Source organism: Gossypium raimondii, chromosome 5 (assembly GCF_025698545.1).
Source record: "Gossypium raimondii isolate GPD5lz chromosome 5, ASM2569854v1, whole genome shotgun sequence".
Lineage (NCBI taxonomy): Eukaryota > Viridiplantae > Streptophyta > Magnoliopsida > Malvales > Malvaceae > Gossypium > Gossypium raimondii.
In genome coordinates, this window is record NC_068569.1 from 27891585 (window position 1) to 27908252 (window position 16668).

At 33.6% G+C, this 16668-nt stretch overlaps 1 protein-coding gene across 2 annotated transcripts; it reads left to right on the forward strand.

Annotated features, from left to right (window-relative positions):
- Positions 1–1605: 1605 nt before the first annotated feature.
- On the forward strand, positions 1606–15813 carry LOC105770750 (pullulanase 1, chloroplastic). 2 transcript variants are annotated; one of them, XR_001126300.2, is made up of 27 exons: positions 1606–1935; positions 2386–2521; positions 2648–2700; positions 2898–3006; positions 3509–3645; positions 3750–3949; positions 4116–4265; positions 4783–4843; positions 5614–5734; positions 6342–6432; positions 6519–6612; positions 6771–6866; positions 6951–7091; positions 7297–7347; positions 7857–7927; positions 8690–8782; positions 9780–9870; positions 10374–10445; positions 11168–11224; positions 11852–11920; positions 12929–12985; positions 13090–13164; positions 13904–13992; positions 14146–14223; positions 14378–14470; positions 15176–15285; positions 15381–15531. XR_001126300.2 is itself a non-coding variant. In XM_012592082.2 (27 exons), the coding sequence occupies exons 1-27, from the start codon at positions 1717–1719 to the stop codon at positions 15589–15591; spliced, it is 2871 nt and encodes a 956-aa protein (XP_012447536.1). In that variant the 5' UTR covers positions 1606–1716; the 3' UTR covers positions 15592–15813. The 2 variants fall into 2 exon arrangements, 1 of the variants encoding a protein (XP_012447536.1); XM_012592082.2 differs by having other exon boundaries at positions 14378–14516; positions 15381–15813.
- Positions 15814–16668: the final 855 nt, after the last annotated feature.

Below are 16668 nucleotides of genomic sequence, written 5' to 3' on the forward strand. Positions count from 1 at the left end.
CTAAATTTTGTTAATTGCACTTTAGACCCTTAGAACTTGATTGATTCATTCAATTAAGTATTTTCTAAAATGTCTGATCTATTATGCTTAAATAAGGTATCGACAAATTCCTGTTTTGTTGGGTAATTATGACATGTTTCAGTTTACTTTCTCTGTTAAACTTTGCACTGTTGCAGAAGTCTTGTTTAATCTTTACATTTTTTTTTTTTTGTATACTCTGTGTTCTAAGTCATCTTTGATACCATCGCCTTGTCGGTATCTATAGCTGAGAAAATATTCGAGCTAATATTCGGCAAGATTGATGGTTGTCATCAACAAGACTAAAGATTGAATCTTTGAGCTGTTTAACAATCACTTTATGGTCTAAAAAACAAAAAAGCTTACTTAGTTTGTTATCCACCGAAACAGTTAAAATTTAAGTTCAAAAATGTTTTTCAAACAAATATTAGATCTATTTAAAATATGGATGGGGTTTGGGCTCAAATATTCCAGACTCAAGCCCGATCCATCTCAACCATTTTCTAAGTTCGTAATATATTATAGGGATAAATCTAAAAATTATATATCAACTTTGGTCTAATAAGCAATGTTATACATAAACTATTGCTTTGTGTAATTTTATACATGAAATTTTGATTTGATTCAATTTTCATAAATCAAGAACACAATTATTGATATAGCTTTATTTTACATTGACATATCGTATATACAAATGATTATATCTATCTAATATAAAAATAAAGTGATGTATTTATTTCTTTAAATTTATATAGTTGAATCATAGTTAAAGTTTCATATATATATTTGAATGAAAATTAAAGTTTATGTGTATAATTGTGTCAAATCAAAGTTCATATATCGAATTGCATATTGGATTATAGGAAGTTTTGAGATTTATCCTTATATTATATTTTTCATATATTATTTAATTTATAATAAAAACAAATAAATTTATACTAATATATAATACTACAATGTAAACATTAAAAATTATTAAGTTAGCTATATATAAAATTTAAATAAATGAAAAAATTATAAAATTGTTAAATATTAAATTAAAAATAATATAATATTTAAAAAAATACTAAAACAATAATATGGGTGAGCTTGGTTTCAATAAAAAACATAGTGTGAGATTAAAATGGGCTTAGATTAGCCATGAACAAAATTATAAGTTTATATTTCAAGTTGGACCAATTTTGTATAAGCATAAAATATGTTAATATTATATGTAAGTTTAACTCAAAATCGACCCATTAACACTTATACCTATGAGGACAGTCAACCAATGAGGATTAAAACAAATGAAATTTATAAATAGCAGTAAAGGACAATGCATTCAAAACTTCATGCAACAATACTAGAACTGAGATCGAGGTTGTTCAATACAAATTTGGTGTAAGCATTTAAAAATATAAATTAATAGATTATAAAAATGTAGAGGGATTACTTTACAGGGATTAGTTTGCTATTTTTCAAAATAGAGGGATTGAAATGAAATCGAGTTATAATACAGGGGCTTTTATTGTACTTTTTCCTTAAAATTCAATATCCAGATATTTATCCAAGTTTAGTCTGTTGGAAATTGATAATTAGCATATTTGATCCTAGACATTGCCTCTAACTGTTAAAAAAGATCAGCTCCCACTCTCATTTCTCTGAGCATTGATCATTCATCATTCAACAGACACTATTAGCCTAATAAGAAAAACCCAAATGGTTGATGTACTTCGTGTTCCATTTCCAGTTCTCCAATCATCGCCATCACTATCCTTCAAGCCTCGTCTTTGTCCTCTAATTCCTCCTTCACGACGTCTCCATCTCAAGTCAAATTCTCTTCTCTTTCCTTTATTCTGTTCTTCCCCTTCCTTTTTCAAACTACCCCTTCGTTGCTCTTCATCTTCCATGCCCCTTCAACTCTCCTCTTTGTCTCAGGTTCTTCTTCACCTTCTTCTTTTTTTCCTTCTTTGGGTTTTCTACATTTTTTCGACTGGCATTTTCATTTTTAAGTTCGAATTTCTGTTCTTTGGATACCTTTTTCCTTTGGCAGATGTTATATACAGTTTCTGATTGTAGTTTGGGTATTTTTATTACATTTTAAGAAATGGGTTTCTTTTGGTTCTCTCGTTTCTTCAAGGATTTAACAAAAAAAAAAAAAACTTGGTTCTTTTTAATTTGGAGATAATGAAAATAAGGATTGGATTTGTTAATAATGAATGTTTCAAAATGCATTATGAATACATATGTGATTGCAAGAAAACTTGAGACTTCTATAATGGAATTTGATATATATATTCATTTAGCATCTAGTTGAAATATTTGATTAAAATGAATGCATGCTATTTATTGACGTAATTATTTGCGTGAAATGGTGATCAATTGCAGGACAGCTTGTTGTACTCGAGGGCCTATTGGGTTACAAAAACTATAATCGCGTGGAATGTGGATGTTGTGGAAGGTTCTTGCTACTTGTATGCAAGTAAAGTTGCTGCTTTGTCTGTTACAGATAATGGAATTCAAGGTCTGGATTCTGCTAACAGTTACCTTTCATTTATGATGATCTACGTTTTCTGATTAGCATCTCATGTCTTTGATGTAAATCGAAGACCCCTATTTCTATCTTTTAATATTATCTTTGTCATGATAGGCCATGATTTGGAAATTAAGCTTGAGGAAGACCGCAGTGGGCTGCCTCCAAATGTAACGCATTTCTTTTCGTTTTCTGTAATATTAAAAACATCAAGTTCTATCACTGCTATTGCTAGTTGTTGATGGTCGGCTTGTGTGGTTCACCTCCAAATTGTTCTTTCTTATTCACCATAATGTAGCATTACTAGTTCATATTTCTTAAGTTTGTAAGTAATTTTGAAATAAAATATCATCCTTGATCTTGTTAGGTAATTGAGAAGTTTCCTCATATTCGAGATTATAGAGCTTTTAAGTTGCCTCCTGTGCTGGATGCCAAAAATCTTGTCAAATGCCAATTAGCTGTTGCTGAATTCAACTGTAAGCCTTTTGGCTGTGGCTTGTTTCTTCTATTTTCTCTTCTATTTATGAGCACACTATTTTGCCACTGATAATGAAATAAATGATCTCATATTAGGATAATATGTTTTGAAGCATCCTCGGTTTTGTCTTTTCCATTTTCTAATGAAACAACTCCCATTGCTAACAATCTATTCATGCTAGTTCAGTTTTGAATTTGTTTATTCATGTATATAATTGTAATTTTGTATGCTTTTTGGTGCATTGACTGATCTGTTCGACCTTCTAATGTCAGTCTTCTTTGAAGTTCCTATTGGCCTTGTGACGTGTCATGACAAAGTATTGCTGAATTCTATTGTTGCATGAGTGTTAATTTTTTTATTAAGTATCTTTACCTATTGTCTGGTCATATTTCTCATCAGGTTGTCATTCTGAATGAAAATAGCGCTTCTAATAACTTTTGGCCAGTTAGTGTTTGTAATTTGGTGCCTGTAATTTATATCTCTTTTCTCCTTTTTTACAGCACAAGGAAAATGCAGAAATGCTACCGGTTTGCAGTTACCTGGTGTTCTGGATGAATTGTTCTCATATGATGGTCCTCTTGGTGCTTTTTATTCTGCAGAAGCAGTGTCTCTATGCCTCTGGGCTCCCACTGCCCAAGTACTGTACCATGAAAAAAATCTTGTTTATGATCATTATAATTATTTTTATTCACACAGCTAATGACATGCAATTGTTCTTTTTGCTTATTTTGAATTAATTAGGCAGTTTATGCTCACATCTATAAGGATCCAGTGGGTGGGTGTCCCCTGGAAATTATCCCGCTGGAGGAAACTAATGGTGTTTGGAGTACTAAAGGACCAAAAAGTTGGGAAGGCTGTTACTACATGTATGAAGTATCTGTCTACCATCCAAGCACGTTGCATATTGAAAAATGTTATGCAAATGATCCATATGCAAGAGGGTACGCTGGTTCTTTCAATTAGCCAACAATTTTTCTGGAACAGTTATGGTGATTCATCTTTAAAGTTATATGGTGTGCTCCTACCTGGTCATGGTTATATTGTGAGATCAAAACAAACATTGCATTCATTTTGTGTGATGCTTATGCTGTTTTGTTGTTGAAGCAGGCTTTCAGCAGATGGAAAGCGAACTTTATTTGTTAATCTTCATGCTGATGATTTAAAACCTGAAGGATGGGATGAATTGGAAGACATGAAGCCGGATATACTTTCTTTCTCTGACATAAGCATATATGAATTACACATACGGGATTTCAGGTAGGTATGGAATTACTTTACTGTTTGTACAACTTAATCTGGCTTGCATTTGCCTTGTTTCTTTAACATAATTATAGTTTTGATTGGCTAGTATGTAGTATTCATAAGTTCCTTTCTTGGGTGGTGTTCAAATAGTTTGTAGAGTTATTCAATGAGGGAGAGTTTCTTCAAACACTGGCCCCTGAACTTAAAATGTGAAGCCTGCCCTGTCTACGGCTCCCTTGGAGCCGTGGCTCATGTTATCCTTTTACTATAATTTTTTTTTGTTCAATTTAAAAAGATTTGACTGGGAACTTGGATTGGGTGGAAGAGGGAGGGAGAATTTGATCCCTAGTCTGCTCATCCCTACTCCCTTTTAAGGGCCATTGTAGTAAGGCAAAAGGTTTGTATTGCCTAAAATGCTCAAAAGTTTTAAATGTAGCTTATGTGCTAAATTAGGTTTTGTCTTCTTTTTGGCCTTTATACAATGTTCACCAAGTTGTGTTCATAATGAGAATCTTTGTTGTTGCTATTGCAGTGCCAATGATGATACTGTCAATGCTGACTTTCGTGGTGGTTATATGGCTTTCACCTTGAAGGTAGTTGTGTTCCTGTGAACCTTATTTTCTGAAGAATGTTTTTCTCAGACGAGTGCACAAGTCTCATATGCTAGCATATTCTAGAAATCTAAAATGTTTATAGTTACTGCTACAGCACAAAATTGCTGAGTCCGGAATTGGTGTAGTTTTCTTTAGTTGCATCATTGACTGTTTTGAAAAAGCAGAGCAAATTCCATTAGAACACAAGTTCTCATACATATATATATCTGTACCATACGGAATTAGAAGTACTACCATTCTACTCCCTGCCCCGATATCGATTCTTGTTTGACTTCTGCACCTGGTTCAGAATTATTTTTTAATGCTTTTTTATTTATTGAAATATCAAAACCATCTTTACTTTTAATTTCTTTTTTTAATTTTTATTTTTTAATGTTGAAAAATAGAAAGGAAATGTAAATTGTAATAAAGTTTAAGGCTAAGGGTTACAGACAATAATATTTGTACAAGGAATAGCATTCATAAAATTTCATGATTTATATGCAAACTATTGTTTTGTTACACAAGATGATATTTTCTAAGTTTTATTTAAAATTCCACAATGCATTTGTGTGATCCACTTCCGTAGTTACTGATCGGAGCCAAAGATAGATAAAAGCAATGCAAGTTGTAAGGACTGCTGTGCGTAGAAGTTCATGTATAAAGAAAGGAAATTGCTATGATTACGCACTTCATTTTGTTTTTCTTTGGGTTTAAGATATTTATGCATGATTATTTGTTACTTAACATTTAGTTCATTCAATTTGAAGGACTCAGCAGGCGTGCTCCATCTGAAAAAATTATCAAAAGCTGGTATTACTCATGTTCATTTGCTGCCAACCTTCCAATTTGCTGCTGTTGATGATGAGAAGGAGAATTGGAAGTATGTGGGTAAGAGAGTTTCCTAGGTTAATGTCTTGGGATGTTGTATCTTAAGCAACAATTGCCATTCCTTTCCCTTTACCCCCTTGTTCTCTTTGAAAGGAGACAAAAGCATTCCCCCGTGTTGACGAAAAGGAGGCTTTTGTGTATCAACAATTAATCAAGTTCCTTGTGAGCTCGATCTAGTTAAGTTTAATGGTTAGATTTTAACACTTGAACTCATTGAGCATCCTTTTTTTCTTTAAAAAGGAAAAAGAACTCTGGTCGATTCTCCATCCATCTTTGTTGATTCAGCCTTTCCCCTTTTTGATATTAAATTGCTTAATCGTGTCTTTAGAAAAGTAAACAAAAATATAAGAGTTTAACATTATGATATTTTGGACATACAGATATATTTCCTTGGCATCTGTCCATGTCCAAAGTAATGCAACCTTTTTTACCAAAAAAAAAAAATGTAACATTACTTTTCTAAAGATTCATTTTGTAAAGTTGGCTGCTAATCTTTTTGTTTGAAAGTTGGACATACATATTTGTTTATTTATTTGTATATGTGCTTGGTTTTGGCTTTCCTAGGTTGTGTTGGCAGCTAATTTGTTCAACACCAACTCTATTGCAGATTCTAAGATTCTGGAGAAGCTACCCTCGGATTCAGCTGAGCAGCAAGAGAAAATCACTGCCATCCAGGATGATGATGCGTATAACTGGGGGTGAGCATGTGAATAAAATTTGGATAAGAATTGTCTTATTTATTGCCTTTTTTATGCACTAATGCTTCCTTTATTGCCTTATGCAGGTACAATCCTGTTCTCTGGGGTGTCCCTAAGGGAAGCTATTCAAGTGACCCAAATGGTCCATGCCGTATAGTTGAATTTAGAAAGATGATTCAGGTCTAGATGTTTTCTTTTCCTCCTTTTGCCATATTTTGGCCATTGAGTGCGTAAAGTAGCTACAATGGAGCCATCAATGTTTTTGCTGTATTGATCTATACAAGATTCTAAAGAAATTCATCTTTTGTCACTCAAATGATTTCACTTTCTGGCTGCAGGCACTCACCCATATTGGCCTTCGTGTTGTGTTGGATGTCGTCTATAATCACTTGCATGCAAATGGCCCTTTTGATAAGGATTCTGTCCTTGATAAGGTCCTTTTCTGATGTCAAAGGCGCTTATACTCATTGGGTAGTAATGTTTATTACCCTTTTGTTGTGACAGAAAGTTTCTTATAGATTGTTCCAGGTTACTATCTGAGAAGAAACACTGATGGTTTTATTGAGAACAGTACATGTGTTAACAATACTGCTAGTGAGCATTATATGGTCGAGCGCCTTATTATTGATGATCTTTTGAGCTGGGCAATAAATTATAAGGTTATTATATTTTATTTTTTACCTTATTTGGGTAATCAGATTACTTTAGTTCTCCTATATTTATGAAACTTCTGCCATACTTTCTATAGTTTTACTAATGCCGTATAAAATGTTTTTAAGGTTAAATTAGACATCAATTTTATTTATATGAATTATTTTCGAATTTCATATATAACTGATCTTTTTCTGTTGACGGATCTGTCAGGTTGATGGGTTTCGTTTTGATCTCATGGGTCACATCATGAAACGCACGATGGTATGTAGCTTACTTTGATTCTATTTTTGGATTTCCTCTTAAAAAATTGATAGAAATAAAAAAGGCTTTCCATTAAAATTTTAATTGCATATCGGTTATGATCATGAAAGTGATGAGCATCATATAATTTTAATACATAAATGGCCTATTGATGGAGCTGAGTTGTATATGTAGCTCAGTTAGCTGTTGAAGTGAATGTGTTTAGTATATTAAAAATTATTGATGAGGCTTTCCAAGTTAGTTAATGATGTAACTTCTGATTTGTAGTCTATCAGTTTCTTTTTGTCAACATAGACTGGTTCCAAACAATGATCATTGATGTGTGGATAACTCTACGAGTGAGCAATAATGGTTGGGCTGAGATTTCTTGTTATTGGGATCTTTTGAACTGGCAATCAATTTATATGGTCATTTCTTATAATTTCTTGCGGTTTTGGTTTCTTTAGATCACTTTATTTCGTCTATATTCCGATATGCAACTCAGCAAAACTCATATGACCTATGCATAGGTGAAAGCAAAAGATGCACTTTGTAGCCTAACCAAGGAAAGGGATGGGGTTGATGGTTCAAGAATTTATATGTAAGTTTCATGAAATGATTTTCTTCCTCACTGACTCCTTTCTTGGTTCTTGTGTTACTTTATAGGAACGGCATTTTAAGTTTTAATTAGATATTTAAAATGTTGCAATAAGATCATTTCTTTTAAAGGGATTGGCACGGTTCAAACTTTCCACCCAACTTTAATGGTGAACTCACAGCACATCTTTTTGAGTTGCTTCTCTTCTCTTTTCTTTTGATTTTTATCTTGTTTTCCCTTCATTATTTCTTATTCTTTTCTCCTTCTGTAACATCCGTTTTATTTCTTTCTATAATATTCCCCTGCACTCCTTGATCTCTCACTTGCTGCCACCTTTTGAGGGGTGAAGAAAGATTCTAGAAAGAGAAATTAGGGATGGGAGAGAAAGGGTGGATGGAGGTGTTTTGCAAGGAGAAAATTAAAAGAACCATGGAAGAAAGAAAGAGCAAAATGAAAGATAAAAGATGAATTGTTATGAAATGAATATGATGTTAGCTTAAGGAATTCTCAGTAGTTCTCCTCCCACCCCGGTTAAAAGATGGGTAAAAGAGCCAACTTAATCAATTTTAAAGATTAAAGGTTTGAATTGCAACATCTAGAAATTGTGTTTTCTTTCTTCACATGCATAAATAAAGTGTTTTGTACTCAAAATCTTAAGGGTTTTCTATGTAGTTTCTCTATGTATCTTGGAGTTCCAAAGATTTTGAGTTTTTTTCCCAGCAGCTACGCTTGGGGTATTTTAGTTGGAAATCTTCTTATTTACAGATACGGTGAAGGATGGGACTTTGGCGAAGTTGCAAAAAATGGGCGTGGGATAAATGCATCACAATTTAATCTTTGTGGGACTGGAATAGGAAGGTATTCGAATTCTCTTAAGGGATCAATATATTCTATACGCTATAATACAAATCTCTTACTGTTCTCTATCTCTCTTTTTTTAACCATGTACTTATTTCTGATTAAACTAAAACAACTTCTTTGACTCAGCACAGAGTTTTAAAGCAAATTTGTCTTTGAGGAATTTATTATTAAAATTTAGATATCTTTTGTAATAATATTGACATTCAATTTGGTAATGAAAATTAATTTTGAATATGGTAATTAAGCAAATTTTAGATGTTCAGAAAGAAGATATAGTTTGTGATTGTCCAAATTTGCAAGGTGAATATCCATACTGAAATAAATGGAGTATTTTCTAACTAAATATTTAGTATGTAAAGGTTTCAAGTCATGGTTAACTCGATTGCCTTTCCAATTGTTGTAAACCACATCTATTGTAGTTTGAATTTCTTTCAGTATATACTCTTAAGAAATAAGAGATATATTTGGTAATACAGCAGAATCCCGGGCTTTTAATTGGCTTTGTAATTATCATGCTAGCACGACTTAAGAGAAGCAATGAGTAAAGTATGAGGTACCATTGAACTTTCTTTAGTTCTTAAATGAAGCCATTATGTCTTGTTATACCAAACCATTGAACTTCTAATTTGGTGCAAGTATGTGTTATTGTTGTCACATCTGTTACCTACATAGCTGACGCTTGCAATAGAAGAAAATCAGAGTCCGCAATAACATATGGAATGTTTGTAATACATTTATGTTATTTCATGTAAATAGCAGTTCTATGATTTTGGTACGAGTGCTAAGTGCAAATTTAGACAAAATTTATGTTCTTTATGCTTCATCCTGAAGTCCTGTTGTGTTCTTTTGCTGCCATTTTGCCACAAATGCTCATAACTTTTGTTTTTCTGTCATTTCTCTCAAATCTAGAAATATAATCTTCTTTTCTATATGGACCTGAATTTGTTTTATTTAGTTTTGTTTGGTGGTTTTATGCATTGTTGACTTTATTCAGTTTTAATGATCGAATTCGGGATGCAATGCTTGGTGGGTCTCCATTTGGTCCTCCCCTCCAGCAGGGATTTGTAACAGGCCTGTTGTTGGAGGTAATGAAAAACTTAAACCTGTAAAAAGGACTTAGATTTCTTTATTTTCATGTTATCTTATTGGACCACCTTCTTATTGGAAAATTAACTAAATTGATAATTTATTTTGTAGCCCGTTGCACTACAAAATTAAGACATGAGGTCCCAAAACCATTAAGCACAAATCTTAATAAAAGGCCTCTATAAATCCAAAATAACTGATGTGAGATATAAAAAGGTGCAGCAGTTGCATTCCTGGATTCTTCCATGATATGCATCTAAAAGAAGTTATTTGTACTTGCATATTCTGCAACAATTCATTTTGATGGAAACTGTTATTGTCAGCTTCTCACTTGCATTTTTCTTTGGATGGGAAGTGATTTTAGAAGAATTAGGTTTTGCTTCAGTTAATTAGGCTTTGCTATACTCTAGTTGGAAGAATTGTTTCTTCATATGTGTGTGTGTGTGTGTGTTTGTGTGTTTGGAAAATTATACAGTACCTTGTTTTTATTCTTCTTATGCAGCCTAATGGTCATGATCATGGTACAAAGGATGTTGAAAAAGCAATGCTTGCTTCAGCAAAGGACCACATCCAGGTTAATTGTCTTGTTCAGCACATTTGATAGTGTTTAATCTCTGGTTTAAATCAGATAGGTTATTTACTGCATACTCTTTATAAATTGCTGCGGTGATGTTATTTTGGAGTCTTAGATTTTGTGGTAAACAAAACCGATCGTTTATAAATTTCTGGACTCTTTATGAAGATTCAACTGGTAAGCAGAATGGGTGGTGCGGATTTTTAGTGCATTTTGAAGTATTTTTTATTACTACTCTTTAATTAACTTTTATAGCTAAGGACCTGTGTCCAACACTTATTTTTCTTGAAGTATCATGTCCAACACTTGTGTCCAATGCATATCCGGACATGGATATGAGGATATGACTGTGCAAAAGAACTACATATACTTGGAAAAACTATTATTGAATATACCTGTGTCGCACGCCCACCCTTGTCCGGGTAGCATAGGTTGAGTTGATTCCATCTTTATATAAGGTTGGTAGATTCCCTTTAGAATTGAGTTAACATGGTTGCATAATTGTTTTTAATCATTTTGCAACCTATTCTTGTCTGTTGCTTGGGAAATTGACATTTTTAACATTCACTTGCGTGTTTGTGTATAATGCAGTTATAGAGGTGTTGCATTATTATTATTTTTTAATCATGCTACAATTTATAATCCCCTTGCTTTAAGATCCAGAGGTGACAAACTGGATTATGCTTGCCTTACAACTAATTAAATTAGTTTAATGTGATTAGGTTGGTCTGGCTGCAAATTTGAGGGGTTTTGTGCTTACTGATTTTGAAGGAAAAGAGGTATAGATTAATCTTGTTGGAATGCTGCATTGAGAAATTTTATTTTGGTGATGCTCCAATAAAATTCCTCATATAAAGAATATGGCTCATGTTTTGTTTTCTTTCACTTATGGCAGGATTTATTTTGCCATGCTTTTTCCAACCAATCTGTCATTATGTGAAATGTTCTCCCCGCATTTGTTGAGAGTCAGCTTAAGTCATGCATAAGTAGAAACTTGTTAATATATCTTTTCAGATTACAGGCATTAAATGCATGATATTTATATCTATGGCCATGTATAAGCTATGTTATTTTGACTCTTTGTTTTTCTTGAAGTACCCATGTTCGAAAATGACCCTCCAAATACATTGAAATTTTTTGAAAAAACTGAGTATATTCATGGTAGAAACATAGCCATATCCGACATTCACAAATGAGTCTAAGTATTGTGTAAGCATAAACTTCTATTCAATCTACCTTCACAAGTGTGCCATAGATACAAGTCAGATTTTTTGTATGTTTTATCATTTAATTCAATTCTATCTATTGTAATTTTCAAAAATCTCGATCTTTTTTACCACCTATCTTTTAATGTTATATTATGGGATGCTATTCTCCTTCTGATTCGTAACTTGATGTTTTCTTAGAGGAAAGGATCAGAAGTTCTCTGTTATGGTGGGACACCTGTCGGTTATGCTTTTTGCCCCACAGAAACGGTACTTATCTTACTTTCTGAAAACACCTTGCTCAGATTCAATGTACCTGGCTTTGTTTTGAAAGTGTGCACATTACTTTCTGGAGTTAAATTTTCATGAGCTATGTGCTGTCAGTCATTCGTAACTTAGAGCCTACCTTGCCGTTATTCTCTCTGACATAAAGTAATGTCCCTAAGGGACAGAGAAGGGAAACTACAGTGGTTAGCACATCCCAACTTGCAACGTGATCCTATGAAATGGAAATCCAAAGGGGTTTTGGATGAAGGTTCTCTGAATGTTTTGTTTTTCAGGAACATGCTGTGAAGTTTTTAGAGATCAGACATTAGGCAGCATGATTTAGACCTTGGTCATCAGAATAGATGCTGCAAGATATTGACCGAACTGCTATGCCTTGTTATTATCAATTGTTTTTGGTCTTGCAATGGGTTGGTAGATTCTTCTCAGCTTCTATATGTTTGGTTTCTCTACTAGAGATCCAATTCAGACAAATATTAACTGTCGTATTCTGTTCTAGGGATAATATATAGTTGCCTTAGATCCATGGGTAGGATAGGTGACTGCAGAAAGAAAATATGTAAGGACCATCAATTGGATTATACATTAAAGGAGATCTTAAATTTGCTAGTTGAGGTTTCGTACAGTGTGACTATAACCTATTACAAGATTTCTATGGTTAAGGAGTGGGGATACTCTGATCGAGTGATGGAGACTTTGGACCTGGATAGAGATCAAAAGTTTTTTGTTGACCAGATTCATGTTATGGCCAACTTAGTGATGGTTTCTTCAGTAAAACTGGGATTTATTATTTGGATATAGCCTTGCTGCTTGTCTTTTCGCTGTCATTCAAAATTTAAATAATTTTGCTTTAGAAGGAATCACTGTTTCAAATTTTAAATATCAATTGTGTGCATTTTCTAATAATGTATAAAAAAAAAAGTAAACGTTTTTACATAAGAGTATAAAGTTTTCTCAAACCATAAAGTATATATAACTGTAATAATTTCCCAGGTCAATTATGTTTCTGCTCATGACAATGAAACCCTCTTCGACATTATCAGCTTGAAGGTATGCTCATGATCATACTGTGTATATGTTCTATTGTACTTATCTGAAAAAGGGAATAATGTCCAATTTTACTCAACTATGACTATTAACTTTGCCCCTTGCAGACTCCAGTGGGAATATCGGTGGAAGATAGGTGCAGGATGAATCATTTTGCAACAAGTATAATTGCACTGACACAGGTTTTCCCCTTCCTAGTAATCAAATTTTTACATATCTGCATTGACCTATGGTCATAATATATAATAGGAACTTAAGATAAATGGTAACAGGAAATGTACCCCCCAACAAGAAGCTATGTTCAAAATGATTTAATTTCTTTGTCCCAGTTGGCCTGATACTGATACAAGACTAGAATTTGCATTGGGCGCAAAATTGCCTAGCCTTTGAATAACTTATCCAGAATTAGGTTGAATATTAAAGTGGTGCAATCTTAACCCATTTTGCTATTTGTAGGCTTTTGAAAACTTATGTTCCAATCTGGTGAAGTGAAGCTATTGATTCCCTACACATGATTGTGTTTATATTTATCAGATACAAATCTAGTTTTGATCCCATAGTCTAAAACACAATCAGGTCAAGATAGCTGTATTTAAATAAATATCTGGTTTATCTTGTTTTGCACAATAAATAAATAAATAAATAAAATAAGCTCCTAAAATTATATAAAAATAGATGATACAAAACTGAAGTACATATGTTTACTCTTTCTCTCTCTGTGAACCTTAGTTGGTTTAAACCCTTTGATCTTCATCCTCTACTGTTTTAGATGAGTTTGGTTCATTTTGTAGCAATGAAGTCTGTAACTTTTAAGGATCAAGCAAACAGTTTAGTATAATCTATGATGATCACTTCTCCATTTGCTGACGATTTGATGTTGTACTGTTGCTTTTTGTTTTATTTTGTTTTGTACAATTGTAGGGAATACCATTTTTTCATGCTGGGGATGAAATGCTTCGCTCAAAATCACTTGATCGTGATTCATACAACTCTGGTGATTGGTTCAATAGGTCTGATTTCCCATTTTACAAGTTCTCTTTCTACTTGTTATTTCAAAATTAGACTCTCTTTCTGAAAAAAGTGATAGTCAATTATATCAATTATGATATTCTCAAAAAGTTGTTGCCCCCTCAACTTCATTTTTTGCTTGCCATAATTTCCAGACTAGACTTCACGTACAATTCTAACAATTGGGGCGTTGGGCTTCCTCCAAAACAGAAAAATGAAAACAGCTGGCCATTGTAAGCATCATCTTTTTTTCTTGTTTTTTTTTTTTGGTTAACAGGGGTCCCTTTTTTATGCTAAAATATCTGTTTGGCTAGTTAGTGCACAAGTATTCTACTTCTGAATTTTGTTGTATGATATCCCTAATGATCTTGGGTTTTGTTGTTGCAGGATACAGCCAAGACTAGCAGATCCCTCCTTCAAGCCTCAAAGGAGTCACATTCTTGCAGCTGTAGAGAACTTTACAGATGTCTTATGCATACGGTATTCTTCACCTCTTTTCCGTTTAAGGACAGCAAATGCTATCCAGGTGAGGAAAGCCATTTATAACTTTGCCTTTACAAGGTTTAGTTTGAGATTCTATGACATTGTTGTGGAATTGAATCAAGGATACAGTTTTGTTTGTTAACTGCACAAAAAGGTTAACTGTTTTAGGTCAAACCAAGGTTAACTACATCTTTGTTGATAACCAGACTGAACTTGTGTGAGATCCTTGGCATTTTCACCTTTTTGTGGCATTGATAAAGGAATGCATGCCTGGGTAGTAAATTTTCCGAAAGTTTAATCAATTTCTTCCTATGTCATTGTGAAAGTAGAACCCAGACAGATGCATTTTTCCTACACTTTTCTACATCAAACTAAACCATTCCAGCTGACGTTTCCAGAAATGCAGCTTGGTCATTTGGACTTGATGCTGCATCAATGGTTTTATATGCATTATATCTAGATTTGTGTTTTGTATACCTTGTATTGTTAGATGTTGGTTTCCCATTTCTGCTTAGTATACAGCTTCCCTTTGTTACCTTGCGAACCCATCATTCTGAAACTGAAGACCAACGCCTTCTTCCCCCTGTTAGCTTTAGTCTTTTTAAGAATGGATCTATTAAAAGGTAACATTAGGTGAAAGTTACACAAAAGAAACATATCGTTTTCTGCTCTCTATTGAAATGCCAAGGCTTATGTTTCTAGGAACGAGTACGGTTCCACAACACCGGTCCATCATGGGTCCCTGGCTTCATTGTGATGAGTATCGAAGATGGTAATGAAGGCATCCCAGGGCTATCTCAGTTAGATCCCATGTGGGTATTAATGATGTTTATAAAAATATATAATCATATATTGTAATACTGATGATATTGTGTATCGTAGTTTTGTAATTCTTTGTTATTTGCAGCTTTTCATACATTGTGGTTGTCTTCAATGCATGTCCAACTGAGGAATCATTCAGTAGCCCTACACTGCGAGGAAGGACTCTTCAACTGCATCCCATACAAGTAACGTCAACTGATGAAACAGTCAAAAAGTCATCCTATGAAGCATCCACGGGGTGTTTCACTGTGCCTGCAAGGACAACATCTGTATTTGTTGAGCCTAGAAAGATATGAGAAGTTTGTGGTGCTGAATTTGTCATCTGTTTTGCAAAATTTGGTGCCTAGTCATAGGGTTCTCCCTTATGCAGAAACTATACCATATTATATGGGTAATACTGGGTTGCTTACTGTACTCTGAGGGTAACGAAGCAAATAGCATAAGGATTGGTAAAGCTTTTGGTGTTTAATGTGGATATTGATGAGTACATATGAATGGTAAAATCTTTCTATTTCAAACTTTGGGGTTTAAGTCAACTTGGTAAATTTGGACATGACACAATTGCATCACATGAACATGAGACAGGAAAGTAATTAAAACATAACTAAAAGAACATGAGACAAAAATATGACATCAACAAAAAAAATTTTAAACATAAAATGACACAAGACAATAAAAAATTATATAGATTATAATGATAAGGGATAATGTAAATTTTGGCCTCTAAACTTGGTAATTAGGTATGCATTGACTTAGAGGTGCTCATGGGCCGGGCCGGGCCAGGTCGGGTTCGGGCCGGGTCTAGAAAAAAATTTGGCCCGGGTCCTAGGCCCGGGCCCGGCCCGGCCCAAAATATGGGCCTAGAATTTTGCCCAGGCTCGGCCCGGGAAAAAATTCATAAGCCCGGGCCCGGCCCGTTTTTTGAATAAATACCAAAAATTTATTTTAAAAATTAAAATAAAAATTAAAAAATGTATTTTAAAAATATTTTAAAATTAAACAAAATTAAAAAAGTATTTTAAAAAAATTTTAAAATTTAAAAAATTTGAAAAAAGTATTTTAAAATTAAAAAAATAAAAAATAATAAAAATATTTATTATATTCGGGTCGGGCCGGACCAGGCCCGGGCCAAAAAAGTTGTGCCCGAGGCCAGGCCTGTTTTTTAATCGGGCCTCGTTTTTTGCCCAAGCCCATATTTCGGGCCTATATTTTTACCCAAATCCTCCCATATTTCTAAGGGTCATATGGGTGGGGGCACGCCCATGAGCACCTCTACATTGACTCTTGAACTTATTTTTATTTACTTTTAACTCCTAAACTTGGAAAATTGTTATTCATATTAATGACTGAAAAGAATGGGGATAATGTAACTT

Excerpts from the sequence above, each read along its gene's own strand:
- LOC105770750 (XM_012592082.2), top strand. The coding sequence starts at position 1,717 with ATGGTTGATGTACTTCGTGTTCCATTTCCAGTTCTCCAATCATCGCCA. Across the intron at positions 1,936-2,385 it reads AACTCTCCTCTTTGTCTCAG|GACAGCTTGTTGTACTCGAG; the intron begins GTTCTTCTTCAC and ends GATCAATTGCAG. Across the intron at positions 6,867-6,950 it reads AGGATTCTGTCCTTGATAAG|ATTGTTCCAGGTTACTATCT; the intron begins GTCCTTTTCTGA and ends AGTTTCTTATAG.